The 20,578-nt window shown below is 43.3% G+C and overlaps 1 protein-coding gene across 10 annotated transcripts in view; it reads left to right on the forward strand.

Annotated features, from left to right (window-relative positions):
* Nucleotides 1–20,578, forward strand: part of LOC138948919 (E3 ubiquitin-protein ligase UBR4-like) — a 224,267-nt gene that overhangs the window by 111,776 nt on the left and 91,913 nt on the right. For 5 of the 10 annotated variants that reach the window (XM_070320552.1, XM_070320561.1, XM_070320554.1 and 2 more), the window contains exons 48-67: nucleotides 1,051–1,135; nucleotides 1,913–1,985; nucleotides 3,373–3,559; nucleotides 4,544–4,591; nucleotides 5,186–5,342; nucleotides 6,363–6,433; nucleotides 7,036–7,125; nucleotides 8,702–8,842; nucleotides 10,275–10,359; nucleotides 11,095–11,308; nucleotides 11,896–11,992; nucleotides 12,455–12,589; nucleotides 14,247–14,406; nucleotides 14,735–14,911; nucleotides 15,506–15,627; nucleotides 16,242–16,356; nucleotides 16,880–17,037; nucleotides 18,869–19,054; nucleotides 19,533–19,764; nucleotides 20,286–20,445. In XM_070320552.1, the coding sequence (XP_070176653.1) occupies nucleotides 1,051–1,135; nucleotides 1,913–1,985; nucleotides 3,373–3,559; nucleotides 4,544–4,591; nucleotides 5,186–5,342; nucleotides 6,363–6,433; nucleotides 7,036–7,125; nucleotides 8,702–8,842; nucleotides 10,275–10,359; nucleotides 11,095–11,308; nucleotides 11,896–11,992; nucleotides 12,455–12,589; nucleotides 14,247–14,406; nucleotides 14,735–14,911; nucleotides 15,506–15,627; nucleotides 16,242–16,356; nucleotides 16,880–17,037; nucleotides 18,869–19,054; nucleotides 19,533–19,764; nucleotides 20,286–20,445 (2,693 nt within the window). The remainder of the gene's footprint in view (nucleotides 1–1,050; nucleotides 1,136–1,912; nucleotides 1,986–3,372; nucleotides 3,560–4,543; nucleotides 4,592–5,185; nucleotides 5,343–6,362; nucleotides 6,434–7,035; nucleotides 7,126–8,701; nucleotides 8,843–10,274; nucleotides 10,360–11,094; nucleotides 11,309–11,895; nucleotides 11,993–12,454; nucleotides 12,590–14,246; nucleotides 14,407–14,734; nucleotides 14,912–15,505; nucleotides 15,628–16,241; nucleotides 16,357–16,879; nucleotides 17,038–18,868; nucleotides 19,055–19,532; nucleotides 19,765–20,285; nucleotides 20,446–20,578) is intronic. The other 5 variants (XM_070320557.1, XM_070320560.1, XM_070320553.1 and 2 more) reach the window with 4 other exon arrangements.

The raw sequence follows: 20,578 nt of genomic DNA on the forward strand, positions 1-20,578 counted from the left end.
ACAGCTGTATTGAATTATGCTCATTTTTGCATTTGAAAAAATACTTTATGATATGTACAAATCTACAGTATTTGTGATTGTAACGTATTTTTGAGTCACTTGAGAAAAAGTGACTCTATGTAATCGGTCAGTGTTAGTCTGCCCGGACGGCCGGCCGTCCGGCCGGCCGTCCGTAGACACCACCTTAACGTTGGACTTTTCTCGGAAACTATCAAAGCGATCGGGCTCATATTTTGTTTAGTCGTGACCTCCAATGACCTCTACACTTTAACGATGGTTTCGTTGACCTTTGACCTTTTTCAAGGTCACAGGTCAGCGTCAAAGGAAAAATTAGACATTTTATATCTTTGACAAAGTTCATCGGATGTGATTGAAACTTTGTAGGATTATTCTTTACATCAAAGTATTTACATCTGTAGCCTTTTACGAACGTTATCAGAAAAACAAGGGAGATAACTAGCCTTTTCTGTTCGGCAACACACAACTTAACGTTGGGCTTTTCTCGGAAACTATAAAAGTGACCGGGCTCAAATTTTATGTGAACGTGACTCATTGTGTTGTGAATAGCAATTTCTTCCTGTCCATCTGATGCCTCATATAATATTCAGAACTGCGAAAGTGACTCGATCGAGCGTTTGCTCTTCTTGTTTATTTATTTATTTATTTGGGAGATTTATATAGCGCTTGACATTCTCTAAGCGCTTTACATATTAATTTCTGCCGTGTGAGATAGAATTTTTTACACAATATATCACGCATTCACATCGGCCAGTAAATCTCAAGCCATTACGGCGAATATTTACTTTTCACGGCCTATTATTCCAAGTCACACGGGTATTTGGTGGAAATTTTTTATCTATGCCTATACATTTTTGCCAGGAAAGACCCTTATGTCAATCGTGGGATCTTTAACGTGCACACCCCAATGTAGTGTACACAATAACAACGTTCCAACAACTTACCTTTCTAATTTTTTTATTCTGAATTTTGGAACGTTGCCAGTCTCTTTGTTTTTGGATTTACAGTGTTGTGGTTGTTTGTTGCAAACAGGATGTGAATGGACAAGTGGCAGGGGGTGGAGTGTCTGTCTACTACTCCCATGCACTGCAGCTGCTCTTCTTCAGCTACTCACAGGGTAGGTCCCACTTACTCATTATCAGGCCTGGGAATGATACGTCTCTTGTCGTAAATACGACGAAGTCCTTTTCTAATTGTGTAAGAAAAGAGCCTCCGTGTGCCCTTAAAAATGTTTAAAACGCAACATTTTCCTGTCAGTACGCCCAAACCACTTTTACTTATTCCCAGGCCTGCATTATTGATGCCTGACAAAAACCGTGCATGAGTGCTCAGTTGACTTCCAGATTGCATGAAAGTTATACACTTTGGATCATGTCAGAACCTGATGTGTGAAAGTGATGAGGGCGGGTATGCAGGAGCTGAGTTTAGGGTACAGTTTATTCCGGACTAATGTTGTCTTACCTCTACTCTTGCATACCAGCCCAGAGTACCATGTTATTGTTCGTGTATTTTTCTCTGTAAGCATGGCTGTCAATGTGAACACATGGCATTGAGCACTACAAGCAGATATATCGGGAGAGACCTTTGTGTTAAATTAATTCTGACATCCATTTCTGAGTGATGTATAAACTGCCTTTATAATAATGATAATAATAATAATGATAGCCTAGATAGTGTGAACCACCGACGACGCACTGCCGATTATCCCAGCCCGCTACACGTTGCATGAAAGGAAAACAGGCCAAGTACTCGTCATAATCCCTATCGCGGCATAAATAATAGGCAGTGCGTCGTCTCTGCCGCTGAAACTGCGCAGGTATATTCTGCCCATAAAGAGTGCGGGAGTGCTGCATAACATCTTTTGTTCATGCTTGACCAACGCTGTGTGTTTCAGGGAAGAGCTTTTCTGCGCCTGCTGCCAAGGACCTGTCCAAAGTGACCAACCTCTTCCCTATCACCTTCAGGTGGTACGTACACTACACAACTTTCACCATTTTAAGACTTCCTCCATTTTAAGACCCTGTTTTCTCAGACTTTATGTTCATAACCTGTGTATATTAACCTCCATTCTAAGACTCCCCCCCCCCCCCTTTTTAAGACCCAACTTTCTCAGATTTTTTGAGGTCTTAAAAGGGGGGTTCCACTGTATCTGCAGAGATTAACAACAAGCACAACATTAGCAGCATTGATGTTGAGTTGATAATGTACACAAGAGGAAGGAGAGCTAGAATACATGAGGTTGAACAGAAGAAAACTATAAAGAAAGAAGATAAAAAGTTCTGTATGCATGCCCAGCAAAAAAAGTATTATTGAACCAGAATGGGATTTTTTTAATTTCTGAAATGATTTAGCAGATAGACAGAGGTGTCGCCTACAAAATTAATTCAACAAAAAATTCCCACACTGCATAGTAAGCAGCCAGGCTGTTGAATTTTGACATGTGTGAATGTGTGCAAGTGAGAGCGTGTTCTTATTCTGTGTAAAAGCCTAGACAGACACCTGTGGTGGCAAGCGTGATCGCTACAGACCTGTTTACCCTTACGATTTTGGCGTAATTTACCACGATTTTCTGCAAAAAATACGCCATTCCGCTATCCGTGTCAAGACTACGATTTTCATAAATGATAAAAATGTAAAAAACAATAAATAATTTTATTTTTTTTTAATTTTATTAATTCACATGTTTGGCATTGTTTATTTCAATGGCAAAATGGGGTTAAAAAGCACAGGACTGACCAGAGATCATATCTGTCTGATGAGACGCTGGAGAGCCTTCTAGTGGTGAAGTCTCGCCCTCACTCATTCGGCAAGCGCAAGTACAGTAGAGAAGCTGAAAAAGGCCTACTACGAGCAAAAGAAAAAGAATCAGTGATGCATGTGCTTTTGATGTGATCTTCTTTGAAATTATGATGACTACAAAAACTGACTGATGTGTTTTGTTTGTGAATGATGGATATATATGTGCATGATTGCGTTTCGCAGACACAGTTGTCATGTGCGTTGTAATTGGCGACGAATGCTGGATGATTACTATTTTTGTGCCAGGATTACTATTTTTGGGGCTGAGCATTATTCCAAAACACTTATGGGGGTAAACAGGTCTGTCGCTAACACAAGAAGACATGAACCATTAGAATATCAATGAGGGATTTTCTGTAGGGACTGTATTAAAACCAAGCAACTCTCTACATCCTTAAGCTTGTCCTTAATTGGGCGAAGTTGACTACGCGAAGTCTATTTCATGAAGCTGGCCGCTTAGAGCTTTAGCACTGAGTTTTCGGTAAAAAGACTTTGCGAAGTCGACTTCGGGCTCAATTCAGGACCTTCTTTATCATCATTGCTCATCCGTGACAGTTCCAACAGCGTTGGCAAGGGAAGCGGTGCCACCAGCCACCAGCCCCTGGTGCAGTGGTCAGAAGTTCCCGGCCACACCGGACTCCTGTACTGCGTGGCTCAGACCTCCAACAACCCCATTGTCCTCATGGTGCGACCTGACGCCATCGTCATGCAGGAGATCAAGGTCATCCCCGCCAAGGCCAAGGTCAGTGAGAGAGAGGTTGTGGGGGAGGGGGTTACGTAGGGAAGGTTAGGTTGGAAGGGGTGATGATAATGTGGGATGGGGTAGGGCACAGACATTCACAATCTTCTTGGCCTAATGGTGCTATCGTCATGCAGGAGATCAAGGTCATCCCCGCTAAGGCCAACGTCAGTTGCAGAGATGGTTTGGGTGGTTACTTTTTGAAGGTTAGGGGTGAGGGGGGTGGGGATGATGTGGGATGGGGTAGGGCACAGACATTCACAATCTTCTTGGCCTAATGGTGCTATCGTCATGCAGGAGATCAAGGTCATCCCCGCTAAGGCCAACGTCAGTTGCAGAGATGGTTTGGGTGGTTACTTTTTGAAGGTTAGGGGTGAGGGGGGTGGGGATGATGTGGGATGGGGTAGGGCACAGACATTCACAATCTTCTTGGCCTCATGGTGCTATCGTCATGCAGGAGATGAAGGTCATCCCCGCTAAGGCCAACGTCAGTTGCAGAGATGGTTTGGGTGGTTACTTTTTGAAGGTTAGGGGTGAGGGGGGTGGGGATGATGTGGGATGGGGTAGGGCACAGACATTCACAATCGTATTGGCCTCATGGTGTGAGCAGACGCCAGGCCTAGGTCAGGGGGGGAGAATGATTTGAGGGGAGGGGGTGGTTGTGTGTCCTGAGTGAATGTGTTTGTTAGGGGGGAAGAGGGTGTCTCTGTGTGGGAGAAAGATTTGAATGATTGTCGTTAGATTAACTGAAATGTAATAATGTGTCAATGTGCTTGAGAGATATTTGACTGACTGATTGATGGATTACATAAGGATAGAGGATGGAGGTAGAAAAAGAAACAGCTGTTTCTTTTTGACAAAGTTTATTTTAGATTTAGATTTTACTAATTTTTATCGACTCTTTTTTTATTCACCTTATGTTCTATTGTTTTAGCTGAAATTCTACTCTATTTCTCACTATTTTAATATTTTTCTCTTTTTGTTCAGATTCAAGATGTAGTGGCCATCAGACATCTTGCGTCCTCCTCAGATCAGGTGAGTGAAGGATTTGGATATCTATTCATTTTTGTGTGTTTCCTCTATATTGGTCACCTTTTTATTAATTGGCTTGTGTTCTAATGCTAGTTTGGAATTTGTGTGATCTGTCAAAGTCGTGTTGAAGACTCACATTAATTGGGCAAAGTTTACTTCACTTAGTCTACTATGCAAAGCTGGCTGCGCAGCGCTTTGGCACTGAATTTTCAGTAAAACGACTTTGCAAAGTCTTCGCGAGTCTTGGTACTCATTTCAATCTCTGTGTTGTCGGTCAGAAAATTGGGTCAGAAAAGATTTTGTCCACACTGAAAAACGCTTCACTGCACAGTCTAATGGCTATTTTATGTTCCTGCTGTTGTTTCCTGGTAAAAAAGCAGTTACTTAATAACATGCATATTCTTGTTTTAGATCACAAATACAGATGTGCAGTTGAATTTAAGTCAATGCTACACTGAAACACCATTTGCTACATTTAAAAGTATGTATTGCTACATTGAGGCTTCACAGGGCTTGGCAGCTCTGCCCATTGTCATGCCCCTTGTGTTACGCATCGGTCACTGTTTAATGTGAGCTCATCAGCCATGTTGTTCACAGCAACGCACCACCATGATCCTGCTGTGCGAGGACGGCAGCCTGCGTATCTACATGGCCAACGTGGACAACACCAACTACTGGATGTCGCCCTACCTGCAGCCACAGAGCCCCATCGCCGCTCTCAAGCCTGTCAAGAAGAAGAAGCAAGTCAAATCAGGTGGGTCAGGTGTTCTTGGATATCGTCGGTAAAATCGTGGGACCTCGTAAGTGACTTGGCGCCAAGAGTCACTTATGAGGTCCCACTATTTCACTGACGATATGGTGGTGCTTCTCGCTGTAAACTACTGCTGAGTTTTTGTTTATGTTTCTGTGATTGCACTGTAAATTATGTTATGTTGTTGTTGTTGTTTTCCCCCCCAATGATTGTACAGCGCTTTGAGCAAGGTTACCCCTGGATAAATGCGCTTTTGAAATATAATGCATTAATATTATTGTTATTATTATTATTATTAACTATGCTTATTGATTCTGATAGTTTTGCACAAGCCTTGTACTGGGTGTTGAGATTTTTTTTCAGTACGCAGCCCTGAATGATTCAAAACCCGAGAGTTGAAGTCACTGAACAGTTGTTCTCTTTGTTTGAATCATTCTGAATTCAATGTTAGAAACAAAACGTTGACACTTTTACAGTAACACACAGCATCGTGAAATTTATAGATGTCCCTGCAAGCACCTGTGACATCAACACATAGCATCATGAAATGCAGAGATGTTCCTGCAAGCACCTGTGACATCAACACATAGCATCATGAAATGCATAGATGTTCCTGCAAGCACCTGTGACATTTAACACATAGCATCATGAAATGCATAGATGTTCCTGCAAGCACCTGTGACATTTAACACATAGCATCATGAAATGCATAGATGTTCCTGCAAGCACCTGTGACATTAACACATAGCATCATGAAATGCAGAGATGTTCCTGCAAGCACCTGTGACATTTAACACATAGCATCATGAAATGCATAGATGTTCCTGCAAGCACCTGTGACATTAACACATAGCATCATGAAATGCAGAGATGTTCCTGCAAGCAGCTGTGTGTGGGTTGTCGTCAGTCAGTAGACATTTAATGCAAAATAACCAACGTCCAAGTGTGATGCCACTTCTCTTCTTGGTGTGTTGTTTGACGGAGGTGCAGAGAAGTAGCGAGTGTTCCTGTGTATGTGTGCAGGGCGGCCAGTGGGCAGCATCAACTTCCCCATCGACTTCTTCGAGCACTGCCAGCAGACCAATGACGTCGAGGTATGTGTTCCCTGCAAAATAGACCATTTTTGGAAGTATCTCTTTCGGGTTTGTAGGTGTTGTGGGAGAGTGACCTTTTCTTGCAAACCTCTGACAAACAAAGGAGGAGCCAATGACTGGTGAGGGGAGTGTCGGAAACACGTGGACTGGAGCATGTCTTTCCAACAGACCCCTCGCTTGCGATAGGTCCTTCTTTTGTTTGTCAGAGGTTTTGCAAGAAAAGGTCACTCTCCCACAACCACTACAAACCCGACAGAGTTATTTCCGAAGATTATCTATTAAATTTAAAAAGAAAAAAGTTAGGGAAGCATAATGCGAGTTGTATGGTGGAAGATTTCACACTGTTCCAAACAAAACTGCATGTACATGATCATTATTTGGGAAATTCATCTTTTGCGTCGTCTAATTTTAAGTTGTGAAATGAAAGCAAGGCAAGAGAAAGGAGCATAGTTTTATGGTCTTGAAGCAGTTGCTTTTGTTGCCACTAATTGTGAGCCCTCATAATGCGTATCTGTATTGAAACTCATGTATAGATGTTTAGAATGTCAGGCAAGACTGATACTCTTAGATGTGGTTATATATGTTGTTGCCTGGTGTTTCAGTTTGGTGGCAACGATGTCCTGCAGGTGTACAACACACAGCAGGTGAAACACCGCCTCAACACCACCGGCATGTACATCGCAAGCTCCAAGGTTGGTTCATTGTTTCATGCTTTGGGAAGGAAAAACGGTGACTGTGGAGGGATGTGCATTGACAGGCACTTTGACACTTCAAACTTGTTATATTCAGATCATAATTCCTAACAATCTGTGTTGACTGTAAACCTTGAGAGGGTAGGTGTTATATGAGTTTTGTTTTATCTGCTCGCAACATTCATGTGCGCGTGCGTGCATGCATGCATGAAAACATGCATGCACGCACCCACACATGCAGGCACACATGCACACTTGCTTGCATACACACACACACACACACACACTGACACGTACACCTTCACCAACACTGTTTTAGACAATACCAAGACACATGAAGTTAATTGTACAGTGGAACCCCCCTTTTAAGACCCCACAATTTAAGACTCCCTCCTTTTTAAGACCTTGTTTTCTCAGACTTTCTGTTCATAACTTCTGTAAAATTACCCCCATTTTAACACTCGCTCCTTTTTAAGACCTGATTTTCTCAGATTTTTTTTACGTCTTAAAAGGGGGGTTCCACTGTATTGTAAAAGGTCGCAATACGGAATCAGATCTTGTGTTTTATGTGTTTCAGTCTGCATACCCTAACCTAGAGACCCAAAACACCTACCCAGCCAATGTTATGGTGGGACTGAAGGTGATGGTACAGTAAACAGGCATGCTACTTTTCCGGTAATTGCCGGAAATCCGGTAAAGCTGTTTTCAACATCCGGTAAGGTCAAATGTATTCCGGTGAAGTTGAAAAATTTCCGCAAAAACGATCCGTGTGAATATCGCGCAATGCGACCGGGCGTCGGTCTCGATGAAGCCAGCGCACGCGCGTTGCCCGTCATTGGTCTTGCCGTTCTGAATCTAGAACGTTCCCAATCTAGTTCTGCGGATGTAGGCCGTCGTTTTTGGCGAAATGTTTCGCCCAGATATTGTACAGAAAAATTCGCCGGGACCATTTCATTCCGGCGTGAAGAACAAATGGAGTTGGGCTTGGCTTGAAAACACCTTCCCGCCAAAAAAAAAGAAGGCTGACACGAAGAAGAACGAATCTGGCCAAAGCGGCAAAAAGAACTGTGCCTTCTTTGACTTGTGAGTGACTACTCTTCCTTGCATTTGTTTTTTTTGCAGTAACCTTTTTCAATGCTTTTGTGACTTGTAAACCCTTTTCATGTGTACCTCCAAACTGGTGAAAACACCACTACTGTAGTACCAGTGCACTGGTGAATACATACTAGTCTACAGTAGTGTTGTTTTCACCAGTTTGAAGGTGTGTTGAATGGTGGTGGGGGGAGGCTAAAATGGGATTTTTAACAAGATCACAACACTATTACAGCCCTAAAAATGATGCCCAGAATGCACCAGATTGCACAGATTTTAACCGTTTTTTTAACAATTTTCCGGGGAGGCATGCCCCCGGACCCCCCTAGTTGGCTCGCCTGCTTCGCAGACTCAGGCTTGTGGCTTCGCCACTACGCGCTTCTTTCAGGTCAAACCATTTTTGGCCTGTAGCATGCCTGAGTAAAATACAACCCAAAAAATTCTTGTTTCATCTAACTTGCATCTTGTATCTGCTGTGTTTCAGTCCGCGGGCTTCAACCTGGAGATCCAGAACACGAACCAAGCCAACGTGATGGTGGGGCTGAGGATTCAGCTGGGCTCACAGACCACGGACAAGGCTCCGTCCTACCTGGAGATGTTTGGACGCACCACTCAGGTGACTATGGCACGTCATTTTGTCTGTTTGTGTTCTCCATATGGGTTAGTCTCCAGAGCTGTGTACCTTTTTGTGACTTGCATTTTCAGTCCTTTAAATGATTATAACGTATATTAAATGGCAACTAGAATGTATTCTCTTTATTTTTTTCAATAATGCTCCAGTTAGATAATGATACAGACATGCAACAAAAAACATACTATATATTTTTGTCTTCTTTTCTTATAATATTGTTAAGTGTTCAAATCCATGTCACAACCTTTGGTTTTCATGTTACGAAGTTGACATACTGTAAACCCGTTGTAATTTACTGAACGTAGATGAAGAAAATGTGCAAGTATTTCTAATTCTTTATCTTCAGGCCAAGGATATATATGGAACCAGTTCTTATTAATGAAATTGATTTGTATGGTTAAAATGTCTCGGAGAAAAAAAAGAAAAAAAGAAATGTCAACTTCGTAACATGGTTTCACTGGTACACAGCTGTGGAGGATAACCCAAATGTTTTTATCGCTAGTCTTGATGGCTTTTTGTTTTGGTGACCTGGGTGGACCTGATAATATTTTCCTTGAAGTACTGAGTTGTTCACTGCAGACAGGTTCTTGAGGTTCATGATGATAGTAAATGTATTTTGCATGAACTACCAGACTCCTCTGTTACACTAAGTTACTCTGCATCCTCTTTGAGGCTTTGTGTCATTCCACATGATTAGGCCAAAAAAAAAAATTGTCTGTTTCTGGTAACATGGCTAAAAAAAATAGGTTCGGTAGGTAGGGATTTTTTTTTTTTTTTTTTTTTTACCCCAAATGTAGACCAATAAAACTAACTTTAAAAATCGCGCAAAGAGACTGGATTCACTATACATAGAGACAAGACACTCAACACATTTACAAATTGTCAGCGGACTTTCGTTTTCACTCGTTTTTGTTGTTCATTTTCTCACCCTGTCCTTTACCACCAAAAAAAAAATAAAAAAATTTTTGAGTTTGGAAAAAAAAAGTTTAGGGTCGGCGCCGAAATTTAGGGTCGGTCGGGTGACCAGAAACAGACAATTTTTTTTTTTGGCCTTAGATCAATTACACTTTGAGCCTAAAAAATCTCTTTATTTGCCAGTTCTCACAAAGGACTGTGAAAGCATGTTAATGGGTTGACCAGCTAGGCTTCTGGATTGCAAAAACCACTTTGTCGCAGTCAAATCTGTCTGAAAGAGCTAAAGCAGAAGATAGCAGGATGAAAGATCTGTGATTGAATGAACTTATCGGACATATGCTTTGTTCACTCTGTGTGGTCAAGATAAGAAACTGGTGAATAGACCCCAAAAAGGCATAAGTGGGCACTTTGACGAAAAGTCATAAGTGGGTACTTTGTCTATTTGTCAGTAGGTATGATGATTTTAAATATCTATGAAATGTATTGAAAGTTGTCTTTGTGTTTTGTTCAGGTTTCGTTGACCCGTGCTCGATGGTTGGACCTACCGTTCACCCGCGAAGAGTCTCTGACTGCTGACAAGAAGGTCACTCTCTTTGGTGAGTGCGCATATGCTTTTAGGAGTAGTGTATGTAATTCTTTTTATAGGTCTTCTGTCATTGCTTTCATATCGTTTCTTACAATGCTTGAAAGTGAGCGCTAATAGGCACTTTTGACGAACTAACGGGGATGTTCTCTAACCAGAGAATGGAAGCGATAACACATCTGTGGGTACCAGGATCACTGTTGGGAGCTACCTTTTCAGTGATTATGGCAATTTGCTCTGACAAAGATACAGATACTCAAATCTTTTATGCAGTATATCATGACAAAGTATCAGTGACCGCTGATGCTGAGTTGAGAAAAGAGCTAGATATCACTACTCCAGCATGTCGAACGCTGAAGAAGAAGAAGAAGAACTACTCCAGCAGAAGCACTCATCATTGTTGGTTGGTTGGCTGGCTGACTGGCTGGCTAGTTTGTTGGTTAGTTGAGTGGTTTGCATATATAATTGATTGTGTGTGTTCTTGGTATTCCTGTTAATGTGAGTGTGAGTGCATTCAAAGTAAAGCGTACTTATATTTATGAAATGCTGTACTCACCTGCATTTTCTCTTCCCTCCCAGTGGGAGCCGGTTGGTTGGTTGGTTGGGTGGTTTGTTGAATGAATAATTGATTGTGTGTGTCTGTGTGTTTAGTATTTCTGTAAATGTGACTGTGAGTGCACTCAAAGTAAAGCGTACTTATATGTATTAATGAAATGCTGTACTCACCTGCATTTCTCGCCCCTGCTAGTGGGAGCCAGTTCGGACCCTGCGGGCATCACCATGGTGGACTCCATCAAAGTCTACGTCAAGACCAAGGAGGCGTTTGGTTGGCCGGAGGAACCCGACGAGTTCCCGGAACCCACTGTGCCCAGCAAGGTCACGCCGCCCTCTGCTGGCATCGCCATAGCAACGGAGAGCGACACAGCTCCTTCCCAGCCCATCCCCATGACCAACGCTGACAGGTGGGTGAAATGTTGTTGTTGTTGGTGGTGGTGTAGGTGTTTTTTGTGGGTTGTTCTTGTTTTGTTATTGTTGTTGTTCAGAACATCAGTTACAAGACGGAAATGTGTATACATGTAGTTGACTTGTTCCTCTGTAGACATTGCCACTGAGCAATAGAATGAATGCAACCACAAAATGTTTTTATTTGCTTCTTTTAAAAAAAAAAGTTTTTATTAATATGGCATTGCAGATGTACACACATACAGCTGTCTTCAGGGATGTTGCTAGGATTTTGTTTTTCATAAGCAAATTTGCAAAATGGTTATAAAAGTTACAGCAATTCTTGGAAAGGTAAAGCAGTCATTGGTGTCACCTTTCTTGCACTTTGAAAAGTTCAGCAGCTCTTCTGAAAGAACGGCAAAGGTTTTTGCCATTTGAAACAAGTTTTGCAACTGTCGATGTCAAACAACATCCTTATTTCATACAGCTGTGTAATGTTCTACTGTGTATAAATATCGGTAAACTGTGCAAAACTGTACATGTATGATTAATTGTGCTAAGTGAGTGTGTGTGAAATGGCAAGTTCTTATGGTCACCTTGTTTTCAGACTGCTGGGGAGTGGACTGGAAGTTCTGGACGGTGCCTTCGCTACAGTGGCACTGCCTGAAAGTGCTGGTGCACCTCTCAAGTCACAGAAAGATGTGGTAAGCTGGACAGCATGGGTACTTGTGTACTAAGCCTTCAGTACGATGGCGTAAAGTGCGCTGGAAACTGTTTTCTGAAATGTCTTTGGAAAAATAGTTAGACAGCTATTGTCTTTAGAGAGGAGAAAAAATAAAAGAATATTAAACATTCTGACCTTACACCTACCTTACCTTGCTTAAGGTATTTATCAGTTGTCAGTGACTTGATGTAAAAAGTAACCCCAAAGAAAAGAAAAAGAACTTTCTTAGTGTCTTTTATCTAATATTGCTATGTTAATGGCGGGGTGATTGAAAATAGTCATACACATAGTCTTTAGATTTGGATGACAGAGTCAAGTGGCCCTGCCCTTTTTACGCATGAGTACGCTCAACAACTATAACAATAAAAACTCTGTGTGTGTGTGTGTGTGTGTGTGTGTGTGTGTGTGTGTGTGTGTGTGTGTGTGTGTGTGTGTGACACAGGAGGTGAAACGTGCCAAAGCCCTGGAGCTGGCCACCAAGCTGCTGACTCTGCCCTCACCGCCCGCTGTCCAGCAACACGTCAAGTCTCTCCTCGCCTCCCTCTTCCCCTCCAAGCTGGTCTACCACAACCACAAGGTCAGTACATGATACAGTCCAACCTGTCTATAACCACCAGCCAAGGGACCGACCAAAAGTGGTCGTTATACACAGGTGGTCGCTATGGAAAGGTGAATGACATGAAAAAAGTCACTTGTCAGGTCCTCGTTGAGGTGGTCACAATAGGCGTGTGGTCGTTATTGACGCGTGGTCTTTTTCTTGTCTTTTATTTTTTTCTTTTCATTACTTTATTGTCCCATTCGGGTTGCTTCCTCCCAGTGGAAAGCTAGCAGCAACAGAGTGACGCTACCCAGGTGTATGCATGTTTAGGTGTAATCAGCCACCTGCACTTATGGCAGAATGACCGATTCATCAAAACTGATTCTATTACAGTGGAACCCCCCCCCCCCTCCCAATTTAAAACTTCCTCTCTTTTAAGACCCTGTTTTCTCAGATTTTGTGTTTATAATTCTGTAAATGTAACCCCATTTTAAGACCCCTCCTTCTTAAGACCTAATATTAATTTAGATTTACCAAGCACAATGATATTTTGCATATAGCCCCTTAACCACCGAAACGAAAACGAAAGTGAGTTATACCCCAGAGTGGTCTCCCCTGACAGGTGGCGCTAGTAGCGCTTGGCGCCAAAACCAGCGTCACCCAGTCACGTAGGCGACCTCGTCACTTCACCCTTTTTCGCTGACGTGTCAACATCGTCTGCGTTTTTGTCCCAGTACAGTTTGTTTTGTCTGGAGCTTTTACCGATTGGATGTAATTCGTCTGTGTTCTGTGGTGATTCTTTGTTGGAATTAAATTAAAAAGAAGAAGAAGTTCATTGTGCGGTTGTGCCACGTTTCCTTTCCGTTGGTCTGTGTGTGATTACCGTGGTTTTGGACTTCTCGAGCGACCGGTTGCCGTTAGCAGGGAAGTGAACATTTTTTTTTTTCTGGTTATTTGACTCAGAGTCTTCGTCTGCTTGTCTGCTCGATCTCCCTTCTCTCTCTCTCGCTTTCTGCAATAGCTTGTCTAAAGAAAGAACTTAAAAGTCCAGACATGTCTGGTAACGGCGTTCATTTATCGGAGAATCGGGACAGAACGGGACGGTGGACCCCCAGTCCCGACCCCAGTCCCAACGCCCTTCGTAGAAGACGTGCCGAAGAGAAAAAATTGGCTCTCTTAAAACAACGGTTGTTGAGTGCGCCGATTTCTGGCCGCTCGACCCCAGACCCTCCATCTCCGGTCTCGCATACCTTAAGTGGAGTTTCTGGGGTTCAACCCTCCCTCTCTCACCCGCCTTCATTACGGAGTGAGTCCCCCTCTGGACCCTTGGTTGGTGGCCCGGTGGTCATTGACTATCCCCCTCCCCCCGGTCTTCAGGGTCAAGGTCCTGACCAGTTGCGGGGTCAGGTTTTGGAGGCTTTGGCGGCGGTCTCCTCTCTCCCCGCCACTGCCCCCCACCTCCCTGCAGCCTCCTCTGCAGCGCTCAGTGCTGCTTGTCAAGTTCTGCGTGCCGCAGGCTTTCTTGATTGTTCCTCCTACCAGGCACACGTAGCGTCCTACTGTACCTCGGGTTCGGATGGATTGGCCACGGCGGGTTCATGTTTGTCTTAATTAAAAAGGGGGGTTCCATTGTACAGAGCAATACAGCGTGTATATTCGTTACCTTGTAATTTGAATGTGTAACTCGCCCTGACAGGACCAAGCCTTGCTGGAGGACGTGATGCAGAGACTGATGCAGGAGGGGCGTGCCATGGCTGTGGAGAGTTTCCAGCGGCTAGTGGTCACCGCTCGCTCTGTCGCCGTCACACGCCCGGCAAACCTCATCAAGTTTGCTGAGGCCGGCAGCAAGGAGGAAGGTCTGTGTCTGAAATTTGCTGTTGATGGTTGTTGAGTTTGTTGCTTGCTTGCTTTGTTGGTTGGCTGACTGTTTAGTTATACGTTTGAATGTGTGTGTGTGTGTGTGTGTGTGTGTGTGTGTGTGGTAAATTTGTCAGTGAACTTTCTTGAGTAGTTTTGATGCAGTTTACAGTCCATTTTTTGTGAAAACTTTCATTTATTTTTTTGAGGACATTGACTTCAAGTTTTTTAAATTAATTTTGTTGTTACTCAACTGGAAGCTTTCTTTTGTTATTATGTTTAACTTTTGCTGGACATTGATTTTCCTCTTCTGCTTGGAACGTGCAGTCCTTGAAGTCACTGACCTAGAAACGGAGAAAGAAGAGAAGCCTGCTGAGCAAGGTCGCATGTATGACCTTGACCCCAATGAGCAAGGTCACTTCACAAGTCAGCTGATGAACACATTCTGGAAACTGCACGCAGCCAAGCCAGCCAACCCCATGCTGGCTCCAGTTTGTCTGCCTGGTAAAGACCACACAGAAAATTATTGATAACTTTGGGAGGGGGGGGGGGGGGGGGGTTTAGGCTTGTAGAATATGCTCTTGGGTGGGGTATGGTGACAACTGATGGTGTAATTATCCTGAACTTTTTGTAACTTACACTGTCTCCTATTTTTGAAACTGAAATCGTTAATAGTAGAAGCTTATGCTGAAATTAACAGCAGTTTTTTTCTTCTTATCTCTGAAAAGGCATGATAATGTAGGTCAGATGGTACTATCAGGAAAAGCTGGAATTTAAGGAATCAGTTCTTTCTTCAACCCAAAATTCATCATAGTTTGTTAAAATCAATGTTGTTGTTTGTAGGTCAAGGGTACATCTGTAAAACTATGCCATAGAAGTTGAAATGGAAGTAAAGTGATTGATAGACCTGATGCATGATTGACAGAAAACCCCTTAAAGGTATGGTGTGTAGGACAAGGTCACATGGGTAGAACAAGGTCACATGTGTAGAACAAGGTCACATGTATAGAACAAGGTCACATGTGCAGAACAAGGTCACATGTGTAGCACACTGTTGTAGAAGCAAGAGTTGAAATGATGGCTGTATTTTGATGACAGGCCTGGCTCACATCGACGCCACAGTGAGGGCGCTGGTGGAGATCATGAACGCTTTCTGTCTGTGCGACCCCCAGTGTGTTAACATGGCCACCAAGCATCTCGTTCGCCTTCTCCTGTCACCCGTAAGTCATTTCATTTCATATTCATTTAATTTATTCTATTATCCGATGCTGGGAAATTTTGGTCGCTTCCTCCCAGTGGAAAGTCAGCTGCAACAAGAGTCGCGCTACCCAGGTGTGTGCGGGTTTAGGTGTTATCAGCCACCTGCGCTTATGGCAGAATGACCAAGGTCTTTTACGTGCCACTGTGGTGACACAGAGGTCGGACACGTATACCGTCTCTGAGTCTGCACATAAAGTTGGCCTAATATGTCCATGTCCGTCAGGATCACAAGTCCAGTGCTCTACCAACTGAGCTACCCTGGCCATCGCCTCAACTGAAGTCTGTGTCTGTTAGTCTCTCTGTCTTTCTCTCTGTTTCCCTCTTTTTGTCTTCTCTTTACATGTAAAGTCAACTGGTAAAGACTTTCAATTTCTACCCTGCACTGTCTGGGAATCAAACCCTGAACCAGAGACACAGCATTAGAGTGTACTAGTCCACCAACCCCTGCCTCCTCAGCTCTCATGACAGACAGTTATAATGTAAAAAAAAAAAAAAAAAAAAAAAAAAAGATAGTGGAGTGCGTTTTTGTCTGAAGCTTGGCTGTATGGAATTTATTTCTGTACAAATGTTGCAGGATGTACAGGTGAGCAGTGCGGCGTGCCACGCCATCATCCGCGCCCTGAGGCCTCGACATCGCCACCGACGTCGACGTGTCTTCATTCCAACCCCCCCTACCTGTAGCTCACCAGGTAAGTGGGAGTTTTTGTGTGTTTTCTTTGTTTCCTTTGTGTGCTTTGTCATGGTGTCTCTCTGTTGCTGTTTTTGTGTGTCTTTTTGTTCTGTTAGACCTCGGTTGCCTCAATTTTTATCAGTGGACCGTTCATGGCATATATGCCTGTGTGAAAGGGAGACTACAGCTTTTACGCAGCACTAGAATGGTAAAGACTCTGTCCCTTGTTTGCGCTTTACTCATGGAGAACACGATTAAAAAAACAAGAAAGGTAAGTTGTTGGAACGTTTGTTATTGAAAAAATAATACGTTACATGTAGAACACAAATTAGCGCTATTGTGGAGGTCAGTGCAGGGTCTGGCAAACTTTGGATGAATGGTGCCTTTTTTTTGTTATGAAAACAAAGCATGAAACAGTCTTTTGCTGAAGCTTATTGTAAATGATAAATTGTCTGCAATCTCTTCACCACAGTCTACATCCTTGCTGCTCTAATACTTCTGCAGACAGTAACAGTGTTTCATGTGTGAAGTGAAATCTGCAGGGCCAGGGGTCGGAGATGACGATGATGATGATGACGACGATGATGATGACGGGGACAAAGACAACAAGCCAGACACTCCGTCTGACGATCTTTCGTCCATGAGTCAACCAGTGCCTGTGGACGGCGACATGGACAGCGAGGAACCATATGAGGTTGTGGTAGGTTTTGAGTTCGCTCTTTTTACATTTAGTCAAGTTTTGACTAAATGTTTTAACGTAGAGGGGGGAATCGAGACGAGGGTGTGGTGTATGTGTGTGTGTGTGTGTGTCTGTGTGTAGAGCGATTCAGACTAAACTACTGGACCGATCTTTATGAAATTTGACATGAGAGTTCCTGGGAATGATATCCCCGGACGTTTTTTTCTTTTTTTCAATAAATGTCTTTGATGACGTCATATCCGGCTTTTTGTAAAAGTTGAGGCGGCACTGTCACACCCTCATTTTTCAATCAAATTGATTGAAATTTTGGCCAAGCAATCTTCGACGAAGGCCGGACTTCGGTATTGCATTTCAGCTTGGTGGCTTAAAAATTAATCAATGACTTTGGTCATTAAAAATCTGAAAATTGTTAAACAATTTTTTTTTTATAAAACGATCCAAATTTACGTTCATCTTATTCTTTATCATGTTCTGATTCCAAAAACATATAAATATGTTATATTTGGATTAAAAATAAGCTCTGAAAATTAAAGATATAAAAATTATGATCAAAATTAAATTTCCGAAATCGATTTAAAAACAGTTTCATCTTATTCCTTGTCGGTTCCTGATTCCAAAAACATATAGATATGATATGTTTGGATTAAAAACACGCTCAGAAAGTTAAAACGAAGAGAGGTACAGTAAAGCGTGCTATGAAGCACAGCGCAACCGCTACCGCGCCAAACAGGCTCGTCACTTTCACTGCCTTTTGCACTAGCGGCGGCGCGGACTACGTTCAGTTTCATTCTGTGAGTTCCACAGCTTGACTAAATGTAGTAATTTCGCCTTACGCGACTTGTTTTATTCTTGGTTGGGGGGTGGATCAGAGTGGGAGTGGGCATGTAGATGTATGTCTTGAATGAAGGGGCACTGTATTTTGCTCCTTTGCTCCATGCCGTGCTTCTATTCTCATCCTTTTCTACCTCTCTTGACTCTCTTTCTTCTTGCTCTGTTCCAACACCCTTGTTCCCCCTCTTACCCCCTGCCCCTCACCCTCTCTCCCGCCCTCTTTCCAGCCACCCCCAATCACCAATCCGGCTGTTTAACAATGTGATGATTTGATGCCTGGTGGAGGAAAATCTTAAAGGTGAAGAGAAAAGCAGTTTGAACTGTGTCCAGTTGATCCCCCTTCAACACCTTGCAAATCTGAAAAAATAAGGTTTTTAAAAAAAAGGAGAGAGTGTTGAATTGAACGTAAATTTATGGAGGTTTTGAACAGAAAATCTGGAAAAAAATCAAGGTTTTAAAAAGGAGAAAGTCTTAGATTGAGGGGCCTTAAAAGACGGGCTCCACTGTACTTGACAAAATAAAAGTCTGAAAAATTCAGGTCTTATAAAGGAGTGAGTGTTAAATTGGATGTAAATTTACTGAAGTTGTGAACAGAAAATCGGTAAAAAAACAAAACACCAAGGTCTAAAACAGGGGAAGTGTTAAATCGACCTGCCTTAACACTTTCTACCCCACCTATGTTGACCAAGTTTTTTTTAGCCGAGTCCAGCTGTGCTGCAGCAGGTTACTCAGAATTGTAGTAACTGTGTAGAAACTGTGTATCAACACAGTGGAATGCAGGCGTTAGATCGACGTTACAGGAAGCGACTGAAGTGACTGTGTGTACGGATATATCCGTACCAGGTCAGATAGAGCAATATGAGTGGGTACGGATATATCCGTACCAGGTCAGATAGAGCAATATGAGTGGGTACGGATATATTCGTACCTGGGAGGCAATGAGTTAAAAAAGGGGTTCCACTGTATTAAGACGTTGTGGTGTGTTGTCCTGTGGCGCAAGGAGAACGTGGAGCCCATGGTGCTGGAGCTGGGGGGAGAGGGAGGGGCCCAGGCCAATGTTCTGCCCCCGGGCCTGGACTCGCTGTGGAACGGAGAGCCCAACTTCCCGCCCATCGTTGACATCCCGCCCGACGCTGACGACGAGACCATGGTGGAGCTGGCCATCGCTCTCAGCTTGCAGGATCAGGTATGTAGCACCACTTATGGCTTTCAGGGGGGGGAGGGGGGTGCAATCTGTGTTTGTTTTATTATTGTTGGCACTGGTTTTTCTTCTTCTTTTTCGTTCATTGGATGAAACTCCCATGTACACTCGTGTTTTTTTAACAAGTGAGATTTTACATGTGTGATCGTTTATTCCCCGGCATTTAGGCAATCGTACACTGCTTTCGAGGAAATTCTGGACCAGTAAAGCTTGCCATGTATGTGTGAAACTTTGAAGAAAACGGGGAATGTAGGTGGAAAATTTAAAAAGATACTTAATCAGCAAGCAGTCGTACTGTCACAAAAATTGTGAAGAAAAGGAGACGGATACGTCACACTCCTCATTGCCTTGTCATGACAGCAATAAAGATCAGCAAGCAAAGAACAAGAAGAAAATGTTTTGTCCCATAGAAACCATCAGACGTAACCACTCTTACACTCACCCGTTTCATCTCTCTCTACAGTCTGGCCAAGCAAGAGGCCTAGGCCTACAAGGTCTAGGGCTGTCCGCTCAGGCCAACGCGATGTTGCTGGAAGAAGGACCGCTGTCGGACACCACAGCTTCTGCCCCTGGTAGCGATGATGAGGTGGGAAGTAATGCTGCGACGGATGGATCCACTCTGCGTACATCGCCCGCTGAGCACGGCGGTAGCGCTGGGTCCGAGAGTGGCGGCAGTGCTGTGGATTCCATGTCTGGTGAGAAGTACATGTAGTTGTTGTTGAAAGGTTAGGGTTACATTTGAACTAACAAATTGAAACAAAAGGGCTGTTTAGGTTCCAAAAATCACAAACTCCACACACAAAATGATGACATCGGCTGTAGCATTATGGCAAGAAAGAATATCATCTCTGGCTCTCTCCCAAACACATTGCATATTGGTTAAATAAGTCAGACAAGGGTCACAGTACAAGTTTATTGGTAGCGTGTGCAGAAAAATGCCTTGCTTTGAAAGTCCTGTAATATTGATATGGCAGTGTCTGAGTTCTGTAGTGTCGGCAATACTGGTTTGAGTTAATCTGCTGTAAAAGTTATGTACCATGAAAGCTTCATTTCAACATGATGATACACCTTGCAGCAAAATAGTAAAGCTATGAACCCTGAAACTTTGTTTCTATTTTGTGTTCCCTTGCGCATGTTTCAAACATCACCAGTAGCTTCTCTCGGTAAAAGTAAACGCCCCGTGAGTGACCTTCCCTGTCGTGCTGTGTGTACACAGCCACAAGCGGTCGCAGCAGCGCCTACGGGTTCCAGCCCCCAGAGAGCATGGCCGGAGGTGGGGGTCGCAGCGAGACCAGCAGTGTGGGTGGGGCTGACGGTTCCATTCCGCCAGAACACGACACCTTCGAGACAGAAGCTGAAGCTGACATCAGCAGCAGGTAGAGTTTTGATGATTTTTAGCTGTTCAGACATTTTGTGTGAAGCATTCTTGTGTGTGACTGGCTACTGCCCAACAGATGACTATCTTGTGTACTTCAAAACTGCAAGCATGCACAGTCACACGCATCTTTT

The sequence above is a fragment of the Littorina saxatilis genome, linkage group LG15, assembly GCF_037325665.1.
Source record: "Littorina saxatilis isolate snail1 linkage group LG15, US_GU_Lsax_2.0, whole genome shotgun sequence".
Taxonomy (NCBI): domain Eukaryota; kingdom Metazoa; phylum Mollusca; class Gastropoda; order Littorinimorpha; family Littorinidae; genus Littorina; species Littorina saxatilis.